The following is a 26,693-nucleotide window of genomic DNA, read 5'->3' on the forward strand; positions in this document are numbered from 1 at the left end:
TAATGTCCAGAAACGTAGCCTCTCTATTTCTTATATCTGGAGTAAACTTCAAGTTCCTGTCATTCTTATTAATATCAATTAAAAACATATTCAAAGATTCCTGATCACCCTGCCAAATAAAAAATACATCATCGATGTATCGCCGCCAGAGCACCAGACTCGTCCCCAGTTTCGGACGGATGATATCGTCTTCCCATTGGGCCAAAAACAGATTGGCATAACTGGGGGCGAATCTGGTGCCCATGGCGGTACCTGTCAATTGTAAAAAGAACTGGTCCTCAAATATGAAATAATTATGTGACAAAATGAACTGAACTACCTCCACAATAAAACCAATTTGTGCTTCTTCCAGACCACTATTGCTTTTAAGTTGTCTATTCAGAGCTTCTAGGCCCTTGGTATGTTTATTAATCGTGTATAATGAACTAACGTCCAAGGTGCCCATAATCCAGTGTTCCTCCCATTTCAACGATTCTATAGTTTTAATTATGTCCGTTGTATCTCTAATATATGATGGGACTTTCTTAACCACTGGTTGAAGCCAATTATCTATGTATTGTGATAAGTTGGCCGAGAGGGACTCGATCCCTGAAACAATCGGTCTACCGGGAGGGGATGTTAAATCCTTATGGATCTTGGGAATACAGTAGAAGCCCGGGATCCTCCTCTCTGCACCTAAGATAAACCGAGCTTCCTGTTCTAATAAAAAGGTTCCCTCTACTCCTTTCCGGCTTAACTTAGTTAATATTTGGAAAAAATCATCTGTCGGGTCCCACCCCAGTCTCTTATCTGCCTAAGGCACTCGGCTCTATATGCCTCTGTGTCCAAGATCACAACAGCTCCACCCTTATCTGCAGGGCGTATCATCACATCGTGATCCCTCTGCAGCTGTTTAATTGCCTCAATCTCCTTCCTGCTAAGGTTATTTTTATTGCTGGGTTTCATTCGTCTCAGTTCTCTTTCTACATTCACCCTGAAGGCCATCATTTTGTCACTTATTTCTTGCCTGGGGTATTTCTTTGATCTTTCCCTTAAAGTCGTATGTGGATATCTATCCGGACCAATATCTATTGGGTCCTGTGGGCATACAGGGTTCTTCAGAAAATATTTCTTTGGAAATAATAATTGGAAAAGGTATTGCAGAAACAACTGCGCAACAAATGGGCTTTTGTTCATGGATGACAACAAAAGGTTTTTTTAGGTGTGGAAGGTGTTTGAATTGTAAAGGCACCTCTTTCTCTTTTCCTAAAAAGACTACAAAGGTCAAATCTTCCCAAAATGATTTCGAGATTGAGATTAGGGAAACACTAACTTGTGACTCCCAGAATGTCATATATCTCCTCGAATGTTCATGCCGCAAACAATATGTAGGCAGAACAAAAAGACCCCTGAAAAAGAGAGTGAGGTAGCACGTGTTGAAGATCTTGAAGGGAGATGAGTTGCACTCACTCTCCAAACACTTTAAGGTCTTCTACAATTGTGACCCAACCTCTTTGCGCTTTACAGCGATTGAAAAGGTATATCATTCAAAAAGAGGTGGCAACCCTGTGACCCGTATGTCTAGACAAGAATCCCGGAGGATTTTTGAATTCGACACGTTGGCCCCAAAAGGTTTGAATGCTGAAATGGAGCTATTCGGGTTCCTGTGATTAAGTGTGATAATGGGGCGTTGTCCGGAGGGGACATGGGATACAAGTTTGGCTGTTTATCAGCACATGGATCCCCTCTCCCCCCCTTACCACTCCCCTGGTACTACTAGAACCCAACTCGAGAAGTACAGAGTATGGGTCGATTCAAGTGATTGTTTTAATTCATTTTAGTGACATTTTAGTCTTAATATGAGGTTTTAGTCATGTTTATTGATTTATATTGTTGACACACAATATGTTGCTGAAAATGATGCTTTTGGTGTAAAAAACGCATATAAAACGCATATGCGTTTTTTCAAAACCGCATGCGTTTTTTCCATTTATGGTTCGTGTACATACAGACTGACCCCTAGAGAGGTGGTAATATAAGAGAAGGGCTGTATAATCCATACAGGGAAGGATAATAATGTACATGGTGGATTTATTAATTATCGCAGGTGCAAGTGTATATGAAATGAGCATGGCTTCAAATGAACTGATCTATACCGGGATCTCAATGTGATCGAGGTCCCAGAATGCTCTGCTTAAGAAAGGAGGGTATAAAAGGGAAAATGTCTATGGAAGCTGTCATTACCGCTGAGGAAGGGGCTTAATCCCCGAAACGCGTCCGGTTTGGTTCATGACAGCACAGGACTTTTCATTGGAACTCTGAGGTGACATTACAAAAAGTCACCATACCCCTCGGACCCCCAGGGAGTGATCTCCAGTGCGGATACAACCATACGGTCCTGACCAGCCTTACAACATCTAAGTGCATCATGTGGGATGCAGCCAGGTCACGTGGGACGCCACGTCATAGACCTGAGTCCAAGTGGCTGGAGCAAGATCAAGGGGACGCAGGAGGGGTAATGTACTTTGCCCTATGGGGCTTGTATGAAGTTTTGGACTATATTGGTTGAACATTTGACCTATACTGCTTGCTGAGTTTGCACACAAATTGAATCTGCATACATGCGGTCATACACCTGACCTGAGTTGCATACGGACACTGCAGCCCTACACGGATTGTGTGGACATTTCATTGTGCGGTCGATTTTGCTATATGTGCATGTTTTTAGTTGCATGTTTTTAGTTGCATGTTTTTAGATATATGTGAGTACGGTTTTAGTTCTGTCACTATTTTAGGTAATAAATTTGGATTACTGACATCCTGCCTTGATGTTCTCTGGTAATTGAGTGCCCTCCAGTTACTATATTACTCATATCTACACTATGTCACATTGCCACTCTGTGGTATCCTCCTACTGCTGCCATCTCCACATTATGTCACACTGCCACTCTGAGGTATCCTCATGCTGCTGCTGCTGCCCTCTCTGCACTATGACACCTTGCCACTCTGTGTTATCCTCCTGCTGCTGCCATTTACGCATTACTTCACCTTGACATAATGTGGTATCATCCTCCTGCTACTGCCATCTCCACAATATGTCACCTTTACACTCTGTTGTCTCCTGATGCTGCTTTCTCCACAGTATGTCACCTTGCCACTCGATTGTCTGCTCCTGCTGCTGCTGTCATATCCACATTATGTCACCTTGCCACTCTGTGATCTTCTGATGCTGCTGCTGCCATCTACACACCATGTCACTTTGCCACTCTATGGTATCTTCCTGCTGCTGTTGCTGCTGCCATATCCACACTATGTCAACTTTCCACTCTGTAGTATCCTCTTGCTGCTGCCGTCTCCATACTATTTCACCTTGACACTCTGAGGTATCCTCCTGATGCTGGCATATCTACACTATGTCACATTGCCACTCTGTGTTTTCCTTCTGCTGCTGCCTTCTCCACACAATGTCACCTTGCCACTTTATGGTCTCCTTATACTGCTGCTGCCATATCCTGGCTATGTCACCTTGCCACTCTGTGGTCTCCTAATGCTGCTGCCATCTCCACACTGTCACCGTGACACTCTATGGCATCCTCCTGCTGCTGCTGTCCTCTACACACTATGTCACCTTGCCACTCTGAGGTATCCTCCTGATGCTGCCTTCTCCACATTATGTTAGCTTGCCACTCTTAGGTATCCTCCTACTGCCATATCCACAATATGTCAGCTTGCCATTTTGAGGTATCCTCCTGCTGCAGCCTGTCTACTAGGTAGAGCAGGGGTATATCACAGTCCAAAATTGGTGAATGTCACTCAACTATGTAACAGAAAAACTAGTATAATTTTTTAATCTTTCCACTAGGTAGAGCAGGGGTATATCACTGCCAAAAATTGGTGAATTTCCCCCGACAATGTAACAGAATAATTAGTGAAATTTTTTTATACTGTCTACTAGGTAGAGCAGGGGTATATCACAGCCAAAAATTTGTGAATTTCACCTGACAATGTAACTACTAGTAGACAGGTTAATAAAATTTACTAATTTGTCTGTTACATTGTCAGGTGAAATTCCCAAATTTTTGGCTGTGATATACCCCTGCTCTACCTAGCGGACAGGTTAATGAATTTCACAGATTTGTCTGTTACATTCTTTGGTGAAATTCACCAATTTTTGGCTGTGATGTACCCCTGCTCTACCTAGTAGACAGGTTAATAAATTTCACTAATTTGTCTGTTACATTGTCGGGTGAAATTCACCAATTTTTGGCTGTGATATACCCCTGCTCTACCTACTAGACAGGTTACTAAATTTCACAATTTTTTCTGTTACATAGTTGGGTGAAATTCACCATTTTTTGGTTGTGATATACCCCTGCTCTACCTAGTGGACAGGTTAATACATTTTACTAATTTGTCTGTTAGATTGTTGGGTGAAATTCACACATTTTTGGCTGTGATATACCCCTGCTCTACCTAGTAGACAGGTTAAAAAATTTCACTAATTTGTTTGTTACATTGTCGGGTGAAATTCACCAATTTTTGGCTGTGATATACCCCTGCTCTACCTAGTGGACAGTTTAATAAATTTCACTAATTTGTCTGTTACATTGTTTGGTGAAATTCACTAATTTATGGCTGTGATATACTACTGCTCTACCTAGTTGAAAGGTTAATAAATTGAACAAATTTTTCTGTTACATAGTTGGGTGACATTCACCAATTTCTAGCTGTGATATACCCTTGCTCTACCTAATAGACAGGTTAATAAATTTCACTAATTTGTCTGCTACATTGTCGGGTAAAATTTACCAATTGTTTGCTGTGATATACCCCTGCTTTACCTAGTAGAAAGGTGCTAAATTTCACAAATTTTTCTGTTACATAGTTGGGTGACATTCACAAATTTTTGGCTGTGATATACCCCTGCTCTACCTAGTGGACAGGTTAATAAATTTCACTAATTTGTCTGTTACATTGTCGGGTGAAATTCAACAATTCTTGGCTGTGATTTACCCCTGCTATAACTAGTAGACAGGTTAATAAATTTCAATAATTTTTCTGTCACATAGTTGGGTGACAGTCACCAATTATTGGCTGTGATATACCCCTGCTCTACCTAGCGGACAGGGAAATACATTTCACTAATTCGTCTGTTACATTCTTTCGTGACATTTTTTAATTTTTGACGTGAATAAACCCCTGCTCTGTATATGTAACAGGGATCTAATTTTGGTAAAATCGTCTGTTCAATTGGTGGGTGACATGAACACAGTTTTGCCGTGAATAAACCCCTGCTCTACATAGTTCACAGGGCCCGAAATTTAAAAAAATATTCTGTTCCATTGTTGGGTGACATAAACCCATTTTTGCAGATGAAAAACCCCTGCTTTGCATAGGTGACAGGGACTTAAATATCTACGCTACCCGTGATAACCATGCTAGGCGCAGAAAATAACATCGAAGGTTGATATAGCAGATATCAAATTTGATCGTGGACATCACGGGGACGTGCGACATGGTGGAGCAGTATGTGTTCACACGCCTACACGTACTGACTGATGGGTCTGCCCCCTTCAACTTCTGGGTCTCCAGATTGGGCACATGGCCTGAGCTTGCCCTTTACGACTTGGAGGTGCTGGCCTGCCCTGCCCTGCAGCCAGTGTATTGTCTCAACGTTTGTTTAGCACGGCTGGAGGGGGTTATCACAAGTTATATTTCACAATGTTTTGGGGTCTACCCAAATTTAAAAAAATAATAAAATGAAAAACAAAAACCAGTGTTGGCTACCTCCCCCTCCTCCACTGCCGCTTCCACCTACACCGCCACATCCACCGCCTCATGAACCTCCTACTCCATATGGACCTCGTCCTCCTAGATCAAGATTATTATTTTAACTTTTTACGTATTTTATGTTATTTTAAGTTATTTCCTTATCCACATTTGTTTGCAGAGCTGTTGCCATGCTCTTAACCACATTTTGATGCCATTTGCAGCCCTCTAGCCCTCTCCATGACTTTTTTAGGGCCATTTTAGTGCTCCAAAGTTTGGGTCCTCATTGACTTCAATAGTGTTCGGGGTCAAGTTCGGGTCCCGAACATCCAGGTGTCCTCTTAACGCTAGTTAACATACCACCTTAGGTCCCTAATATGTTTCTTATCTCTTATATAAATATAATTTTTGTGGTGTTTTTGGAATAAATGAATAAAGGTTATGTTTTAGGGGAGGTTATAATTTTTGCTGTGATTTTTATTTTATTTTTTACAATTCCTCTTAGCCTGAATAGTCTCACCATAAGGCATAGGCTTGAGTGTATGTGGAGGATGATTGGTTCATGCATGTAAAATTTTATTTCCAGAAACCCACTTTCTATAAGTGGAAGTAATAATGGTTTGTCCAGGTATACATGATAATTGTAAATCCAAAAATGAAATGGTAAAACATAAATTAAAATTATTATTATTCAGGTAAGTAACAAAAGATGGTATGGCATCTGCCTAAATCTGCCGTACTAATGAATGTGCAAGAAAAGGATTTATGCCTGTATAGATAAACTGTGATTCCCAATACACCATGGTCAAATTTTCCAAAGAAAGCTAGTATTTGGCACCCATGGGGACCCCTCTCTTTCAGGGAAAGAAAGTTATCAAAAGCAAAATAAGGGTCATCAGGAACGAGGTAACCTGCAGGATATAATTATGTAAATCAGGTGAATAACTACTGTATGTAGTTAGATAAAACATAAGAGCCTCTAATGCCATATGAACAGAGGGATATAGCCCTATGACATCACAGCTTAACCATAGGTTGTTCTGGTGCCAAGTCTTGACATAGAAATTGCAAAGTACTTTAGTATCATGCAAGTAACCAGGTATATGAAGTACTAGTGGCTGCAATAGATGATCCATGCTCCCAATTTCACACATAGGAATCCCACCCCCGATCCGTGTTTGCGACTTTTTAAAGCCACTTTTCTAGCACAAGGGAGATGATAATTCTCCCCCTATGTTTTAGAAGTGCCACAGGTTTGGCTCCCAGCTGAATTCTCGTTGAATGGCTCAACTTGATTGTCAGGTCTCTCTAACCATCAGTCAAGCAGAGCCTGGCATGGAGCACTATTTTATGTATTGAAGAACTTTGTCAGCTTGTGAATGGATCTCTCACCTATGATCTGAAGCTCCTCTTTGTGTTAAATGTCCTGTTACGGTATGGTGTTTGGCACCTCTCTGTATCTCAGTCTTTATAGCCCAAATGTTTGGAGCAGCAGAGCGTGAAAACAGGAGTTCCAGCCCAATACGGCAGCGCACTCTATAACATGAAAATATGTTATGTTAAACCCATCATATAATATAGAGAAGATATTTATCAAAGTTTTTAGAAAATGCCTTACCTTAAAGTGAAGCTAGGTTGAGTCCAATTATGACCGAGGCTAACTGAGATAGTGAACACCTCTCCAGGTAACAAAGTCTTGTCAGGATGTGTGATTGTCATGAAGTCTCCCACATTTAGATGCTGAACCTTTGGTGAGCTCAAACCCATCATTTGTACAATCCCTGCAATCTCTGATCCCTCGTGTGAGTACTTGCAATCTTCAGAGACAGAGTAATTCAGGGTTATATTCACATGTGTTGAAAGAGTGAACCAGGAAGGTGAAAAAAGAAGCTCCACAACACACACATCAAAAGGATGCTGAAAGAGTGAATAGTTGTATATTACAATTCATTTATGAATTAGGGTCATGATGAAAACAACAACAGATATTTAGTAGATAATTGCATATAACAATTCAGTTCTAAACAACCAATCAGGGTCACAATGGAAAAACCTACATGTTTAGGCAAGCATAATGGTATAAGCTATAAGGTCTTTTTTCACATCTTGCATGCAACATCTAATTTAATATACAAAATGACACCATTTTTATAAGAACCATGGGACACATTTATTAATTCTTAATAAAGCCCAATAGCTGGCGGAGGATGTGCCGAAGTAATGAAGAGGCGCAGGCCTCTCCAAAACTTTGGCGCATCAAGCACTAGTTCTAAGGCCTCATGCACACGACCGTTGTGTGCATCCGTGGCCGTTGTGCCGTTTTCCGTTTTTTTTCGCGGACCCATTGACTTTCAATGGGTCCGTGGGAAAATCGGAAAATGCACCGTTTTGCAGCCGAGACCGTGATCCGTGTATCCTGTCCGTCAAAAAAATAGGTTCACGGACCCATTCAAGTCAATGGGTCCGTGAAAGAACACGGATGCACACAAGATTGGCATCCGTTTCCGTGATCCGTGGCCGTAGGTTACTTTTTATACAGACGGATCCGAAGATCCGTCTGCATAAAAGCTTTTTCAGAGCTGAGTTTTCACTTCGTGAAAACTCAGAACCGACAGTATATTCTAACACAGAGGCGTTCCCATGGTGATGGGGACGCTTCAGGTTAGAATATACTAAAAGAACTGTGTACATGACTGCCCCCTGCTGCCTGGCAGGTGCTGCCAGGCAGCAGGGGGCAGCCCCCCCCTGTAGTTAACACATTGGTGGCCAGTGCGGCCGCCCCCCCCCCTCCCTCCCCTGTAGTTAACTCGTTGGTGGCCAGTGGGCCCCCCTCCCTCCCCTGTAGTTAACTCGTTGGTGGCCAGTGGGCCCCCCTCCCTCCCCTGTAGTTAACTCGTTGGTGGCCAGTGGGCCCCCCTCCCTCCCCTGTAGTTAACTCGTTGGTGGCCAGTGCAGCCGGCCCCCCTCCCTCCCCTGTAGTTAACTCGTTGGTGGCCAGTGGGCCCTCTCCCCTCCCTCCCCCTCCTAATTAAAATCTCCCCCCCTATCATTGGTGGCAGCGGAGAGTACCGATCGGAGTCCCAGTTTAATCGCTGGGGCTCCGATCGGTAACCATGGCAACCAGGACGCTACTGCTGTCCCGGTTGCCATGGTTACTTAGCAATTTGTAGAACCATTATACTTACCTGCGAGCTGCGATCTCTGCGTCCGGCCGGGAGCTCCTCCTACTGGTAAGTGACAGGTCATTAAGCAATGCGCTGCACAGACCTGTCACTTACCAGTAGGAGGAGCTCCCGGCCGGACGCAGATATCGCAGCTCTCAGGTAAGTATAATGGTTCTACAAATTGCTAAGTAACCATGGCAACCGGGACAGCAGTAGCGTCCTGGTTGCCATGGTTACCGATCGGAGCCCCAGCGATTAAACTGGGACTCCGATTGGTACTCTCCGCTGCCACCAATGATAGGGGGGAGATTTTAATTAGGAGGGGGAGGGAGGGGAGAGGGCCCACTGGCCACCAACGAGTTAACTACAGGGGAGGGAGGGGGGCCCACTGGCCACCAACGAGTTAACTACAGGGGAGGGAGGGGGGCCCACTGGCCACCAACGAGTTAACTACAGGGGAGGGAGGGGGCCCACTGGCCACCAACGAGTTAACTACAGGGGAGGGAGGGGGGCCCACTGGCCACCAATGAGTTAACTACAGGGGAGGGGGGGGCCCACTGGCCACCAACGAGTTAACTACAGGGGAGGGAGGGGGGGCCCACTGGCCACCAACGAGTTAACTACAGGGGAGGGAGGGGGGCCCACTGGCCACCAATGAGTTAACTACAGGGGAGGGGGGGGGGCGGCCGCACTGGCCACCAATGTGTTAACTACAGGGGGGGGGGCTGCCGCCTGCTGCCTGGCAGCACCTGCCAGGCAGCAGGGGGCAGTCATGTACACAGTTATTTTAGTATATTCTAACCTGAAGCGTCCCCATCACCATGGGAACGCCTCTGTGTTAGAATATACTGTCGGATTTGAGTTTCACGATGTAACTCAAATCCGACGGTATATTCTAACATAGAGGCGTTCCCATGGTGATGGGGACGCTTCAAGTTAAAATATACCATCGGATTGGAGAAAACTCCGATCTGATGGTATATTAACTCCTGACATTACATTGAAAGTAAATGGGGGACGGATCCGTTTGAAATTGCACCATATTGTGTCAACGTCAAACGGATCCGTCCCCATTGACTTGCATTGTAATTCAGGACGGATCCGTTTGGCTCCGCACGGCCAGGCGGACACCAAAACAACTTTTTTTTCATGTCCGTGGATCCTCCAAAAATCAAGGAAGACCCACGGACGAAAAAACGGTCACGGATCACGAAAAAACGGAACCCGCAAAAAAATACGGTCATGTGCATGAGGCCTAAATGTAAGAAAGCTTCCTAGCCTAAAACAGGTGTAGAAAATAATGAATGAGACGGGCCCGCTAGCCCTTCCCCTTCCCTGTCCACGTCACACCCACAATTTTAGACCAGGTGTGAGCGGGGAGAAGTCACAGATAGCGGCACAACTAACCATGGCGCCGCCATCTGCGCTTAAAATAAGCCTAATATAGGCAAATTTCAGTATATTAAATGACCCCCCCCCTCCCATGAGGTTACATGACATTCAGGTTGATAAACATTAATTCAAAAAATACACTTAATAGGCTGTTGAATATAGCTCTTGATTAGGGATGAGCAAACTTCAAGTTTTGAAGTTAGGGTATATGTTGAATTGTGTTATGGATTCCGTTACCACGGACCATAACGCAATTCTATGACAGAATGCATAAGTGAATGCCTTTAGAGGCATTCCTTTATGCATTCCGTCATAATAGAAGTCTATGGCCAGTATAACAGATCGTTCCAGTTTCGTTATGCAGGAGAGGATATTCTGTTATGCATTCCATCATGGAATTATGTTATGGTCTGTGGTAACTGAATCCATAATGCAATTCAGCATCTACCTGATAGTGATGAGTAGCAGGGGCAATATTCGAATTTGCAATATTTTGCAAATATTTGGTAGAATATTCGTCATATATTCGCGAATTTGAGATTATTATCTTGATCGCGAGAAATCGTCAAAGTAATATTCGCGTAATGCGTGTGAAATACTGGCATGGGTCACTATAGCTACATTTTTCAAGCTGATATCAATTTCCTAAGACTGGAGAAAATGGTTGGCACGGCAGAACATTACACCAGCTTTATATGCAGATAGAGTGCTCCAATATATTCACGATTGCAAAATCGGCACTAATGATGCAAATATTTTGGCGCAATACGTGCATCTTCACACCTACACTGACTATCTCCCACTAACTATCTGTATTATATATATATAAGCTAACTAACTTACTAATGTAATGACACAGGAAAGCAGAGAGCACAGTAATAACACTTCTGTCTCTCTCAGATCTGCAAAATACTGCATACAAGGGCTGCTGAGGAGGTTCTTATATAGTAAGGGGTAGGCAACTTTCCTATTAGTTGCTAGGGATGTTGCTAGGCTCAGACAAAGACATTGCAGCCTTCTCATTGGCCCACAAGCAAGAAGGGAGGTTAATGATGAAAAAATCTAGAATATTCGAAATTACAAATAAATATCACTATATTCAAAATATTCACGAATTCTCGAAGTGCCGATATTCACGATTAATATTCGTGATTCTAATATTTGCGCCCAAAACTACTACCCGAACTTCAAATCTTGAAATTTGCTCATCCCTACTCTTGATTGATATCTTGCATGAGGTTGCCTTCACATGCTTCAGACTATGTTGCAGACATTTCTATGACAATTCAATTACATGTATTTGATTGGAGCAAAAGAATTCTATTCAGATGCATAGAACTGATTTTCAGAAATTTCTGTAAGAAAGTGTGCTGCATTCCAGGCCTGGCTTCTAGAGAAAGGTGAGAACTGAGATCCAGCACTGAACAGTGCATTGTAAGAGTGCGAGCATGGGTGGGTTCCACCCGCTTCTCCCTATTTCTGCTCCAAAGCCGGTTCTGCAGTTTTGATTAAATGTGTGGCACTGCCATTAGCATTCCTGACCAGGTCCATTGCGAGTGGGGAGGAGACAACTTACAGTTTATCCATGTTGTCTCCTCCTCCTCCTGTGGCCATTCTGGTGCTGTGTTCTGCAGTACTGGCACAGCCTTTGCTAGTACTGCCTCTTATTTGCTTTAGTGTGGCAGCTTACTGTGACCTATGCTGCCAGCCAGTGCAGCTCTAGGAATGGGATACTGGATTGGATTCTCTGGTGCAGTACCCCAGTAGGACTCCTGCAAAGGTTTAATTATTGCCAATGAGTTAATGTAATGTTGACAAGTTAAAGTTGTGATTTATTTATTTATTATGTTTATGTACTCAATAGAAATGTAAAAGGCAGCCAAACGGTTAACAAATTGGCAGACTGTTAAGGATGTAGAGAGTCTAAGTCTACATGTGCAAGTTCCTGAGACTATAGTCCCAAGTCAAGTCTGAGACTGCAGCTGACAGAGAAGTTGCTCTATTGCAAGAGAACCACTTATAGAAAGAGAACAGTAGGGTTGAGCAAACCTAAACTGTAAAGTTCGGGTTCGTACCGAACTTTAGGATTTTTGGACCCCGGAGCCGAACTTTTCAGTAAAAGTTCGGGTTCGAGTTCGGTGTTCGTCGATTTAATGGCGCTTTTTGAAAGGCTGCAGGGCAGCCAATCAACAAGCGTTTAACTCGTGTGCCCTTAGAAGCCATCACAGCCATGCATACTAATGGCATGGCTGTGATTGGCCAGTGCAGCATGCGACCCAGCCTTTATATAAGCTGCAGTCACGTAGCGCCGCACGTCACTCTGCTCCTACTAGTGTAGGGATAGGATGCTGCTGCTGTGAGGGAGAAAATAAGAAAGAATCTATCTGTTATCAGAACTTGTTGTAAATTCTGCGATCTACAGCGATTTTTTTTTTGTGGGTGCAATGCTACATTTTTGTACCCTGCCCTGAGCCCAGTGACACAGAAAAATAAGTTTTATCCGTGGGCGTCGGCGGCCATTTTGTGCAAGTTCAGTGCACCAGCACTGCATATGTGCCAGGGACAATAATTTATTCCTGTTATTTTAGTTCAGTGGGCAACATATACCCATTTTTTAAGTGCACCTGCACTGCATTTGTGCCAGGGGAAGGGAAAATAATATAGGGAAACCGTCTGTGAGTTCAGGGACCCAGGGGGTGACATATTCAAATTTTTTTCTGTAAAGTACAATACAAGTAAATCCATCTGTTAGATTCTGTGGGGACAAATAATATATTTTTTGTGCTAAAAAGTACATTTGCGCCTTGCACTGCATTTGTGATAGTGAAAGAAAATCTGTTAAATCCATCTGTTTAATTGTGGGTGAAAAAATTATATATTTTTTCGATAAAGTACCTTTGCGGCCTGCACAGTAAATCTGATAGTGAAATAAAATCAGTAAACTCATCTGTTTAACTGTGGGTGAAAAAATCATATTTTTTTTCCATAAAGTACCTTTGCGGCCTTTGCTTCATTTGTGACAGTCTAATACAAGCGTTAGATACTGCTGTTATATTCTGGTTTTGAAAAAACACCAATTTTGTACAAGATACTAAATTTGCAGCCTTTGCTACATTTGTGACAAGCATTAGATACAAGCGTTAGATACTGCTATTATAATCTGGTTTAAAAAATAAAAATAAACATTTTGTGCTAGATACTACATTTGCGGCCTTTGATGCATTTGTGACAGTCCAGTACAAGCTTTAGATCAGTATCTAACGCTGTTACATTCTGGTTTTAAAAAAAGACCCATTTTGTGCAAGATAATACATTTGCTACCTTTGCTGCCTTTGTGACAGTCCAATACAAGGGTTAGATACTGCTGTTATATTATGGTTTAAAAAAAACACCCATTTTGTGCTAGATACTACATTTGCGGCCTTTGCTGCATTTGTGACAGTTAAATACTGCTATTATATTCTGGTTTTAAAAAAAACACACATTTTGTGCTAGATACTACATTTGCGGCCTTTGCTACATTTGTGACAGTCCAATACAAATGTTAGATACTGCTGTTATATTCTAGTTTTAAAAAACACACATTTTGCAGAAGACACAACATTTGCGGCCTTTGCTGCATTTCTGACAGTTCAATTACAGCGTTTAATACTGCTGTTATAGTCTGGTTTTAAAAAAAACACCCATTTTGTGCTAGATACTACATTTGCGGAATTTGCTGCAATTACGACAGTTCAATAAAACCGTTAAATAATGCTGTTACATTCTGGTTTAACCCCTTAAGGTCTTAGGACTTACCGGTACGCCATGTTTGCCGAGTCCTTAAGGACCCAGGGCGTACCGGTACATCCTAAGTTTAAAATTACATTGCGGTGCGGCGGGGGTTAATCGGTGCAGGATGTCCGCTGAAATCATTCAGCGGGCATCCTGTCACAACGCCGGGGGGGTCATGTGACCCCCCGCATTGGCGATCGCCGCAAATCGCAGGTCAATTCAGACCTGAGGTTTGCGGTTTTACCTTATCCAGCGTGCGGCGGTGCCATCGGGTCCCCATGCAGCTGTAGGGGGGACCCGATGGCATGGAAGGCAGCGCGATGCCTTCCTTAGGCATCTGCGCTGCCTTCCGGTGATGAGCCTGTGAGATCCAGCCCCCTGGATCTCACAGGCCGGAAGCTGTATGAGTACTACACACTGTATTACTCATACAGCCAATGCATTCCAATACAGAAGTATTGGAATGCATTGCAAAAGGGATTAGACCCCCAAAAGTTGAAGTCCCAAAGTGGGACAAAAAATTAAGTAAAAAAAAAAGTTGAAAAAAAAAATTCCCTGCCAAAAATTAAAAGTTTCAAGTAAAAATAAACAAAAATGTCATTTTCCCCAAATAAAGTAAAAAAAAATGGTAAAAAATAGGGAAAAAAAAGAATGTTGACATATTAGGGATCGCCGCGTCCGTATCGACCGGCTCTATAAATATATCACATGACCTAACCCCTCAGATAAACACTGTCAAAAATAAAAAATTTAAACTGTGCTAAATAAACCATTTTTTTGTCACCTTACATCACAAAAAGTACAACAGCAAGCGTTCAAAAAGGCGTTTGCCTACCAAAATTGTACCAATCTAACCGTAACCTCATCCCGGAAAAAATGAGCCCCTACCTGAGACAATCACCCAAAAAAACAAAAACTAGGGCTCAGAATATGGAGACACTAAAAAAGCTGTTATTGTGTAAAACTTACATAAATGAAAAAAAAAGTATACATATTAGGTATCACCGCGTCCATATCGACCGTCTCTAAAAAAATATCACATGACCTAACCCCTCAGATGAACACCGTAAAAAATAAAAAATAAAAACTGTGCTAAATAAACCATTTTTTGTCACCTTACATCACAAAAAGTGTAATAGCAAGCGATCAAAAAGTCACACGCACCCCAAAATAGTGCCAATAAAACCGTCATCTCATCCTGCAAAAATCATACCCTACCCAAGGTAATCGCCCAAATACTGAAAAAATTATGGCTCTCAGACTATGGAAACACTAAAACATGATTTTTTTTTGTTTACAAAAAGAAATTATTGTGTAAAACTTACATAAATAAAAAAAAGTATACATATTAGGTATCGCCGTATCTGTGACAACCTGGTCTATAAAAATATCACATGATCTAAAGTGTCAGATGAATGTTGTAAATAACAAAAATAAAAACGGTGCCAAAACAGCTATTTCTTGTTACCTTGCCTCACAAAAAGTGTAATATAGAGGAACCAAAAATCATATGTACCCTAAACTAGTACCAACAATACTGCCACCCTATCCCGTAGTTTCCAAAATGGGGTCACTTTTTTAGAGTTTCTACTCTAGGTGCGCATCAGGGGGGCTTCAAATGAGACATAGTGTAAAAAAAAAACAGTCCAGCAAAATCTGCCTTCCAAAAACCGTATGGCATTCCTTTCCTTCTGCGCCCTGCCGTGTGCCTATACAGCTGTTTACGACCACATATGGGGTGTTTCTGTAAACTACAGAATCAGGGCCATAAATATTGAGTTTTGTTTGGCTGTTAACCCTTGCTTTGTTACTGGGAAAAATGGATTAAAATTGAAAATTTGCAAAAAGTTGAAATTCGGAAATTTCATCTCCATTTGCCAATAACTCTTGTGGAACACCTAAAGTGTTAACAACGTTTGTAAAATCTGTTTTGAATACCTTGAGGGGTGTAGTTTCTTAGATGGGGTCACTTTTATGGAGTTTCTACTCTAGGGTTGCATCAGGGGGGCATCAAATGGGACATAGTGTAAAAAAAAAAGTCCATCAAAACCTGCCTTCCAAAAACCGTATGGCATTCCTTTACTTCTGCGCCCTGCCGTGTGCCCGTACAGCAGTTTACGACCACATATGGGGTGTTTCTGTAAACTACAGAATCAGGGACATAAATATTGAGTTTGGTTTCGCTGTTAACCCTTGCTTTGTAACTGGAAAAAAATTATTAAAATGGAAAATCTGCCAAAAAAGTGAAATTTGGAAATTGTATCTCTATTTTCCATTAATTATTGTGGAACACCTAAAGGGTTAACGACATTTGTAAAATCAGTTTTGAATACCTTGAGGGGTGTAGTTTCTTAGATGGGGTCACTTTTATGGAGTTTCTACTCTAGGGATGCATCAGGGGGGCTTCAAATGGGACATGGTGTAAAAAAAAACAGTCCAGCAAAACCTGCCTTCCAAAAACCGTATAGCATTCCTTTCCTTCTGCGCCCTGCGTGTGCACGTACAGCAGTTTACGACCACATATGGGGTGTTTCTGTAAACTACAGAATCAGGGCCATAAATATTGAGTTTGGTTTGGCTGTTAACCCTTGCTTTGTAACTGGAAAAAAATTATTAAAATTGAAAATTTGCCAAAAAAGTGAAATTTTTAAATTGTATCTCTATTTTCCATTAATTCTTGTGGAACACCTAAAGGGTTAACAAAGTTTGTAAAAATCAGTTTTAAATACCTTGAGGGGTGTAGTTTATAGAATGGGGTCATTTTTGGGTGGTTTCTATTATTTAAGCCTTGCAAAGTGACTTCAGACCTGAACTGGTCCCTAAAACTTGGGTTTTTGAAAATTTCAGAAAAATTTCAAGATTTGCTTCTAAACTTCTAAGCCTTGTAACATCCCCAAAAAATATCCCAAAATTATCCAAACATGAAGTAGACATATGGGGAATGTAAAGTAATAATTATTTTTTGAGGTATTACTATGTATTATAGAAGTATAGAAATTGAAACTTGGAAATTTGGTATTTTTAAAAAAATTTTGGTAAATTTGGTATTTTTTTATAAATAAAAATGGATTTTTTTTACTTCATTTTACCAGTGTCATGAAGTACAATATGTGACAAAAAAACTGTCTCATAATGGCCTTGATAAGTCAAAGCGTTTTAAAGTTATCAGAACTTAAAGTGACACTGGTCAGATTTGCAAAAAATGGCCAAGTCCTTAGGCTGGGTTCACACTTGAGCGTTTTACAGCGCGTTCAAACGCGCTGTAAAACGCTTAACACATGAAAACCAATGCTTCCCTATGGCCCTGGTTCTCACTTGAGCGTTTTACAGCGCGTTTGAACGCGCTGAAAAACGCCCTACGCTCAAACAAGTTCTTGAGCTTCTTTGGGGCATTTTGACGCGCGTTTGTGGCCATAGGACACTGCAGTCAATCACACAAACGCGCGTCAAACGCGCGTTTACTATTGCAAAAAACGTGCATAAAAACGCGCGACAAAAACGCGCGTTAAACGCGCATATCAAATACGCTCAGGTCTGAACCCAGCCTTAAGGTGAAATAGGGCTGAGTCCTTAAGGGGTTAAAAAAAAAAATTGTGCAATATACAAAATTTGCAGCCTTTGCTGCATTTCTGACAGTCCATTACAAGCGTTAAATACTGCTGTTATATTCTGGTTTAAAGAAAACACCCATTTTTTGCAAGATTCTACAATTGCGGCCTTTGCTGTATTTGTGACAGTCCAATACAAGCGTTAGATATTGCGGTTATATTCTGGTTGTAAAAAAAAACACCCATTTTCTGCTAGTTACTACATTTGCGGCCTTTGCTGCATTTCCGGTAGTCCAATACAAGCGTTAAACACTGCTGTTATATTCTGGTTTTAAAAAAACACCTATTTTGTGCTAGATACTACATTTGCGGCATGTGCTGCATTTGTGACAGTCCAATACAAGAGTTAGATACTGCTGTTATATTCTGGTTTTAAAAAAAACACCCATTTTGTGCTAGATACTACATTTGCAGCCTTTGCTGCATTTGTGACAGATAGATACTGCTGTTATATTCTGGTTTAAAAAAAACATACATTTTGTGCTAGATACTACATTTGCGGCCTTTGCTACATTTGTGACAGTCCAGTACAAGTGTTAGATACTGCTGTTATATTCTGGTTGTAAAAAAATCACCCATTTTGTGCACGATACTACATTTTCAACCTTTGCTGCATTTGTGACAGTCCAATACAAGCGTTAAAAACTGCTGTTATATTCAGGTTTTTTTAAAACACCCATTTTGTGCAACATACTACAGTTGCAGCCTTTGCTCCATTTGTGACAGTCCAATACAAGCGTTAGATACTGCTGTTATATTTTGGTTTTAAAAAACACCCATTTTCTACAAGCTACTACATTTTGGGCTTTTGCTGCATTTCCTACAGTCCAATACAAGCGTTAAACACTGCTGTTATATTCAGTTTTTTTTTTAAAAACACCCATTTTGTGCAATATACAGGGTGGGCCATTTATATGGATACACCTTAATAAAATGGGAATGGTTGGTGATATTAACTTCCTGTTTGTGGCACATTAGTATATGTGAGGGGGGAAACTTTTCAAGATGGGTGGTGACCATGGCGGCCATTTTGAAGTCGGCCATTTTGAATCCAACTTTTGTTTTTTCAATAGGAAGAGGGTCATGTGACACATCAAACATTGGGAATTTCACACGAAAAACAATGGTGTGCTTGGTTTTAACGTAACTTTATTCTTTCATGAGTTATTTACAAGTTTCTCTTTGTTTACAGCCATTGACATGTCGCCGAGGTTAACACGTGAGGAGCGGATAGAAATTGTGTTGATGTCTTGTGAACGCAGTAACCGGGTCATTGCAGCAGATTTCAATGCAAGACACCCTACGAGACCACCCATCTCCCATGCTACAGTTAGCAAACTGCTTGCTAAGTTTCGTGAAACTGGTTCAGTGTTGGATTTGCCAAAATGTGGACGCATGAAATCTGTCTCTAATGAAGAAACATCGGTGGCTGTCCTAGCTTCATTCAGCAAGAGCCTACAGCGTAGCACTCACCGCATGTCACTAGAGAGTGGCATTAGTCGAACATCCCTTCAGCGGATATTAGCTACTCACAAATGGCACCCTTAAAAACTCCAGCTACTGCAGCATCTCAAAGAGGATGACCCAGATCGGCGCACTGAATTTGCAGAATGGGCAAAACAAAAATTGGAACAGGACCCTCAGTTTACGCAGAAGATTTTGTTCAGTGATGAGGCAAACTTTTATGTGAATGGTGAAGTTAACAAACAAAACCACCGCTATTGGTCTGACACTAACCCACATTGGATAGATACCTCCAAGACTGTTGGAACAAAAAAAATGATGGTATGGTGTGGTATATGGGGTACAAAGATAGTGGGGCCATTCTTCATCAATGGAAACCTCAAGGCCACTGGATATGCGCAATTGCTACATGATGATGTGTTTCCCTCTTTATGCACTGAAGCTGGCACGTTCCCTGAGTTTTTCCAGCAAGATGGTGCACCACCACATTATCGGTGTCAGGTCCGAGCATTCCTAGATGAACAGTTTCCTGGAAAGTGGATTGGTCGTCGTGGGCCAGTTGAATGGCCCCCAAGGTCTCCCGATCTGACCCCCTTAGACTTTTATCTAAGGGGGTCATCTGAAGGCAATTGTCTATGCTGTGAAGATACGAGATGTGCAGCACCTGAAACTACGGATACTGGAAGCCTGTGCTAGCATTTCTCCTGCGGTGTTGCTATCAGTGTGTAAAGAGTAGGAGAAGATTGTTGCATTGACAATCCAACACAATAGTCAGCACATTGAACACATTTTATAAGTGGTCAGAAACTTGTAAATAACTCATGAAAGAATAAAGTTACGTTAAAACCAAGCACACCATTGTTTTTCGTGTGAAATTCCCAATAAGTTTGATGTGTCACATGACCCTCTTCCTATTGAAAAAACAAAAGTTGGATTCAAAATAGCCGACTTCAAAATGGCCGCCATGGTCACCACCCATCTTGAAAAGTTTCCCCCCTCACATATACTAATGTGCCACAAACAGGAAGTTAATATCAACAACCATTCCCATTTTATTAAGGTGTATCCATATAAATGGCCCACCCTGTACTACATTTTGGGCTTTTGCTGCATTTCTGACAGTCCAATACAAGCGATAAATACAGCTGTCATAATCTGGTTTTAAAAAACAAACACCCATTTTGTGCAGAATACTACATTTGCTGCCTTTGCTGCATTTATGACAGTCCAATATAAGCATTAGATACTGCTGTTATATTCTGGTATTAAAAAAAACACACATTTTGTGCAGAACACTAAATTTGCAGCTTTTGCTGCATTTGTGACAGTCCAATACAAGCGTTAGATACTGGTCTTATATTCTGGTATTAAAAAAAAAAAACATTTTGAGCAAGACACTACATTTCTGGCCTTTGCTGCATTTGTGACAGTCGAATACAAGCAGCAGATACTGCTGTTATATTCTGGTTAAAAACACACACATTTTGTGCTAGATACTACATTTGCGGCCTTTGCTGCATTTGTTAATGTCCAATACAAGCGTTAGATACTGTTGTCATATTCTGTTTTTAAAAAAACACCCATTTTGTGCAAGACACTACATTTGCAGCCTTTGGTGCATTTGTGACAGTCCAATACAAGCGTTAGATACTGCTGTTATATTCTGGTTTAAAAAAAGCGCCCATTTTGTGCAAGATAATACATTTGTGGCTTTTGCTGCATTTCCGACAGTCCAATACAAGCGTTTGAAACTACTGTTATATTCTGGTTTTAAAAAACACCCATTTTGTGCAAGACACTACATTTGCAGCCTTTGGTGCATTTGTGACAGTCCAATACAAGCGTTAGATACTGCTGTTATATTCTCGTTTAAAAAAAGCGCCCATTTTGGGCAAGATAGTACATTCGTTGCTTTTGCTGCATTTCCGACAGTCTAATACTAGCATTAAATACTGCTGTTTTATTCTGGTTTTAAAAAAAACACCCATTTTGTGCTAGATACTACATTTGCGGCCTTTGCTGCATTTGTGACAGTCCAATACAAGCGTTATATACTCCAAACAAGTGAGATAGGGGGCGGCACCACTACACTGGCTAAGCGCACGGAATCAATGCTGTATGTGGCTGGGGAGGACACACACGAACGGAGGTGCTCAGCTGGGCGTAACAGGTAGGATGCAAATGAAATCAATGTAATAGAAGAAGTAGACAGCGGCACTCACCCGTGTGTTCACAAAATCAGCAGCTTTATTTCCAACATAGCATCAGGCAGGGGGCGGACAATTCTAAAGCACGCATTGAACAGCGGCGGCCGTTTCGCGCTACGTGCGCTTCCTCAGGCTGTGCGTCAATGCGTGCTTGCGCATCGCTCCTTTTAATTGCTAGCGCAGGCTGTTGTCATGGAAATTAACAAGCCAGGCTGCGTCTACATAAAGAGATTGACTAGAAAAGATATCTGTATAAAAACAATACATGTGTAACAATCAAGGATTATAAACAATATGAGCAATACAAAAATGTATTTATGAGTAAAGTACTAAAGGAAGGGGCTAAGATCATTCCTATAATTTAATCCAAGTTCCCCCAGGGCTTGTGTGCGTATTATCCACCTAGCCTCTCTCTGCAGGAGGAGGCGATGTCTATCCCCCCCCCTTCAGAGGAGTGGACACAGTTTCTAAACCAGAGAAGGAGATACAGCTAATATCACCACCATGGGCTTCTCTTATATGTTCTATAAGCCTTGGGCATCCTTTCCCTGTCTTAATGGAGTTAAAATGCTCCCTGACTCGTTCAAAAAGACATCTGATGGTCTTACCAATATAGAAACGTCCACATGTGCACAGTAATAAATATACTACATGTGTACTCTGACAGTTAATAAAGGTATTGACTTTATGTTGGATACCAGCAAATTCAATACACTTTTTCTGGGAATTACTAGTGCACAGTGAACAAATACCACACCTGAAGTTGCCTTTAGGTATATTACTTTTGAGCCAATCCTTGCTCTTATCAGGTTGTAACCTACTCCTGACAAGTTTATCTTTGACAGTGTGGCTCCTTCTGAAGGAAATCAAAGGTTTCTGTCCTGTAAGCTCATTTAGAGTTGCATCTCTCCTCAAAACATCCCAAATTTTGAATATAACCGAGCGAATACGCTCTGCCATGGGACTGTATTTAAAGGAAAATGCAAATCTAGCATCCTTGGTCTCTCTCTTAGGGCTCATTCAGACGGCCGTATGCTGTCCGCAAAAATACTGAATGCTATCCGTTTTTTTGCGGATCCGCAAAAAAACGGATCTGCAAAAAAACGGATAGCATTCAGTATTTTTACGGACCCATAGACTTCAATGGGGCCATGTCCTGATTTTCACGGACAAGTATAGGACATGTTTCATTTTTTTTGCGGATCCGCAAAAAAACGGATAGCATTCAGTATTTTTGCGGACAGCATACGGCCGTCTGAATGAGCCCTAACTCTGGTCCTTTTTCTGGCTAACACTCTTTAGAAGACTATCCTGTGAGAAGTTTTCTTCTACTCTTTTCATGTCTCTATTGAGTGGTTCTTCGGGGTAGCCTCTCTTTAGTAGTCGCTGTTTCAAATCACCAGCCTGTCTATAGTACCCACTTTCTTTGCTGTTAATACGCCTCAATCTAATAAATTGTCCGTAAGGTACGGCTTTTTTAACACTTTGTGGGTGGAAGCTGTCGTGGTGGAGCAAGGAGTTGGTCGCCGTGGGCTTACGAAAGCCCTCCGTGACCAACTCGTCGCCTTCCACCAGGACAGCCACATCCAGGAATTCCAACCTACTACCTCCAAAATTGAGGGTAAAGGTCATTCCCATGTCGTTTTTATTGAGAAAAATAACAAACTCGCTGCACTCTTTTTCTGTGCCTTCCCAGACTATGAACACGTCATCTACAAAACGTAGATACGTCTTTAACTTAGAAAGAAAAGGATTAGTGGTAGAATAAACATACCTGTCCTCTAGTCTGGCAAGGTACATATTAGCAAATATGCAGGAGACGGGGGTCCCCATAGCCGTACCCATCCTTTGCCTAAACCACTCGTTCCCAAACTGAAACACATTGTTAGTTAGAATGAACTCCAATGCCTCACCAATGAATTCACAATATAAATGGCTTTTACCCAGGTTCGCCACGATGTCAAGGACCGCCTCCACACCCGCATCATGAGGGATGCGGGTGTAGAGGCTTTCCACATCGAGGGATACCAATTGGTAATCTTTTTGCCAATGCAATTCCCTAAGGGCCAATAAAAAATCATTGGTATCCCTGAGATATGCTGGGGCACTAGTGAGTGCTGGTCTCAGGAGCCAGTCCACATATTTGGACAGAGGCTCAGTCACTGAGCCAATCCCCGCGACGATTGGACGTCCCGGGGGATGGCTCAGTGACTTATGGACCTTTGGAAGGAAATACCAAGATGGTTTGGCTGGGGACGATGGAACAAGTTTGTCCAAGATATTTCTGGGGAGGAAACCAACCTCCACATATCTACTGACGAGGGATTTCAGCAACTGTTGGGTATTAGGCAGGGGGTCCCCCCGTATCCTTTCATATACACGAGTGTCACCTAATTGTCTAAAGGCTTCACTTAAATAATATTCTCTGGACATGAGAACCACATTACCCCCCTTGTCCGCCGGTTTCACAACTATGTCTTCCTGGGAGCGGAGCCAATGTAAGGCTTTCTGCTCATCTATATTGATGTTAGGTTGGGCAGTGGAATATATCACTGCTCTGATGTCTCTCATTACTTGATGTTGAAAAATATCAATGCTACTGCCGGCGGGCATAGGGGGGCAAAAAGTGGATCTGACTCCACCTGTAAATGGACCCACAGAGGTGTCAGATGAGGACTCCTCAGTAACATTCATTCCAGTGAGAAATTCAAGACAGGCTAGTTCTTCTTTATTGAATTTGGTGGATACTTGGAAAGCTACAGGGTCAGGACAAAGTGGTGACTCTCCCTGAGTAGTGGACACCTTCTGTGGAGTATCTCTAAAGAGCTTGTGTAGGTGTAGCTTGCGAGTAGCTTTAAATAAATCTACTTCAAAGGTGACAGGGTCAAATTGTTCAGTTAGACTATAACCAAGTCCTTGGCTAAGAACCTTCATGCAACCAGGTGGCAATAGACGATCAGTTAGGTTGATCACCAGGTTTTCGTCAGGGGGTAGGGAGGTATCTACTTCCTCCAGGATACCTGTTTCTTCTCCCTTCCTGACTTCCTGATCCCTGTTCCTCCCGTCTCCTGCACATTTGCTAATATGTACCTTGCCAGACTAGAGGACAGGTATGTTTATTCTACCACTAATCCTTTTCTTTCTAAGTTAAAGACTTATCTACGTTTTGTAGATGACGTGTTCATAGTCTGGGAAGGCACAGAAAAAGAGTGCAGCGAGTTTGTTAATTTCCTCAATAAAAACAACATGGGAATGACCTTTACCCTCAATTTTGGAGGTAGTAGGTTGGAATTCCTGGATGTGGCTGTCCTGGTGGAAGGCGACGAGTTGGTCACAGAGGGCTTTAGTAAGCCCACGGCGACCAACTCCTTGCTCCACCACGACAGCTTCCACCCACAAAGTGTCAAAAAAGCCGTACCTTACGGACAATTTATTAGATTGAGGCGTATTAACAGCAAAGAAAGTGGGTACTATAGACAGGCTGGTGATTTGAAACAGCGACTACTAAAGAGAGGCTACCCCGAAGAACCACTCAATAGAGACATGAAAAGAGTAGAAGAAAACTTCTCACAGGATAGTCTTCTAAAGAGTGTTAGCCAGAAAAAGGACCAGAGTAAGAGGGAGACCAAGGATGCTAGATTTTCATTTTCCTTTAAATACAGTCCCATGGCAGAGCGTATTCGTTCGGTTATATTCAAAAATTGGGATGTTTTGAGGAGAGATGCAACTCTAAATGAGCTTACAGGACAGAAATAGAGTTGAGCGAACACCTGGATGTTCGGGTTCGAGAAGTTCGGCCGAACTTCCCGGAAATGTTCGGGTTCGGGATCCGAACCCGACCCGAACTTCGTCCCGAACCCGAACCCCATTGAAGTCAATGGGGATCCGAACTTTTGGGAACTAAAAAGGCTGTAAAACAGCCCAGGAAAGAGCTAGAGGGCTGCAAAAGGCAGCAACATGTAGGTAAATCCCCTGCAAACAAATGTGGATAGGGAAATGAATTAAAATAAAAATTAAAAAAATAAAAATTAACTAATATCAATTGGACAGAGGTCCCATAGCAGAGAATCTGGCTTCACATCAGCAGAGAATCAGTCTCTTCATGCCATAGCAAAGAATCTGGCTTCATGTCAGCAGAGAATCAGTCTCTTCATGCCATAGCAGAGAATCTGGCTTCATGTCAGCACAGAATCAGTCTTCATGTCATAGCAGAGAATCAGGCTTCACGTCACCCACCACTGGAAAAGGCCACTGTCACATATTTAGGCCCAGGCACCCAGGCAGAGGAGAGAGGTCCCGTAACAGAGAATCTGGCTTCATGTCAGCACAGAATCAGTCTTCATGTCATAGCAGAGAATCAGGCTTCACATCACCCACCACTGGAACAGGCCACTGTCACATATTTAGGCCCAGGCACCCAGGCAGAGGAGAGAGGTCCCGTAACAGAGAATCTAGCTTCATGTCAGCACAGAATAAGTCTTCATGTCATAGCAGAGAATCAGGCTTCACATCACCCACCACTGGAACAGGCCACTGTCACACATTTAGGCCCCAGCACCCAGACAGAGGAGAGAGGTCCCGTAACAGAGAATCTGGCCTTTGTCAGCACAGAATCAGTCTTCATGTCATAGCAGAGAATCAGGCTTCACGTCACCCACCACTGGAACAGGCCACTGTCACATATTTAGGCCCAGGCACCCAGGCAGAGGAGAGAGGTCCCGTAACAGAGAATCTGGCTTCATGTCAGCACAGAATAAGTCTTCATGTCATAGCAGAGAATCAGGCTTCACGTCACCCACCACTGGAACAGGCCACTGTCACATATTTAGGCCCCGGCACCCAGACAGAGGAGAGAGGTCCCGTAACAGAGAATCTGGCCTTATGTCAGCACAGAATCAGTCTTCATGTCATAGCATAGAATCAGGCTTCACGTCACCCACCACTGGAACAGGCCACTGTCACATATTTAGGCCCAGGCACCCAGGCAGAGGAGAGAGGTCCCGTAACAGAGAATCTGGCTTCATGTCAGCACAGAATAAGTCTTCATGTCATAGCAGAGAATCAGGCTTCACGTCACCCACCACTGGAACAGGCCACTGTCACATATTTAGGCCCAGGCACCCAGGCAGATGAGAGAGGTCCCGTAACAGAGAATCTGGCTTCATGTCAGCACAGAATCAGTCTTCATGTCATAGCAGAGAATCAGGCTTCACGTCACCCACCACTGGAACAGGCCACTGTCACATATTTAGGCCCAGGCAAAAGAGAGAGGTCCCGTAACAGACATTCAGGCTTCATGTCAGCAGAGAATCAGTCTTCATGTCATAGCAGAGAAT

General features: G+C 42.4%; 1 protein-coding gene across 1 annotated transcript in view; it reads right to left on the reverse strand.

Annotated features, from left to right (window-relative positions):
* LOC121005627 (transmembrane protein 132A-like) overlaps positions 1-26,693 on the reverse strand; it is a 779,862-nt gene that overhangs the window by 367,124 nt on the left and 386,045 nt on the right. Inside the window, exons 4-5 of the mRNA XM_040438401.1 lie at positions 7,367-7,665; positions 7,141-7,284 (exon numbers count right to left, since the gene is read on the reverse strand). Of these exons, the coding sequence (XP_040294335.1) occupies positions 7,141-7,284; positions 7,367-7,665 (443 nt within the window). The remainder of the gene's footprint in view (positions 1-7,140; positions 7,285-7,366; positions 7,666-26,693) is intronic.

The sequence above is a fragment of the Bufo bufo genome, chromosome 6, assembly GCF_905171765.1.
Source record: "Bufo bufo chromosome 6, aBufBuf1.1, whole genome shotgun sequence".
Classification (NCBI taxonomy): domain Eukaryota; kingdom Metazoa; phylum Chordata; class Amphibia; order Anura; family Bufonidae; genus Bufo; species Bufo bufo.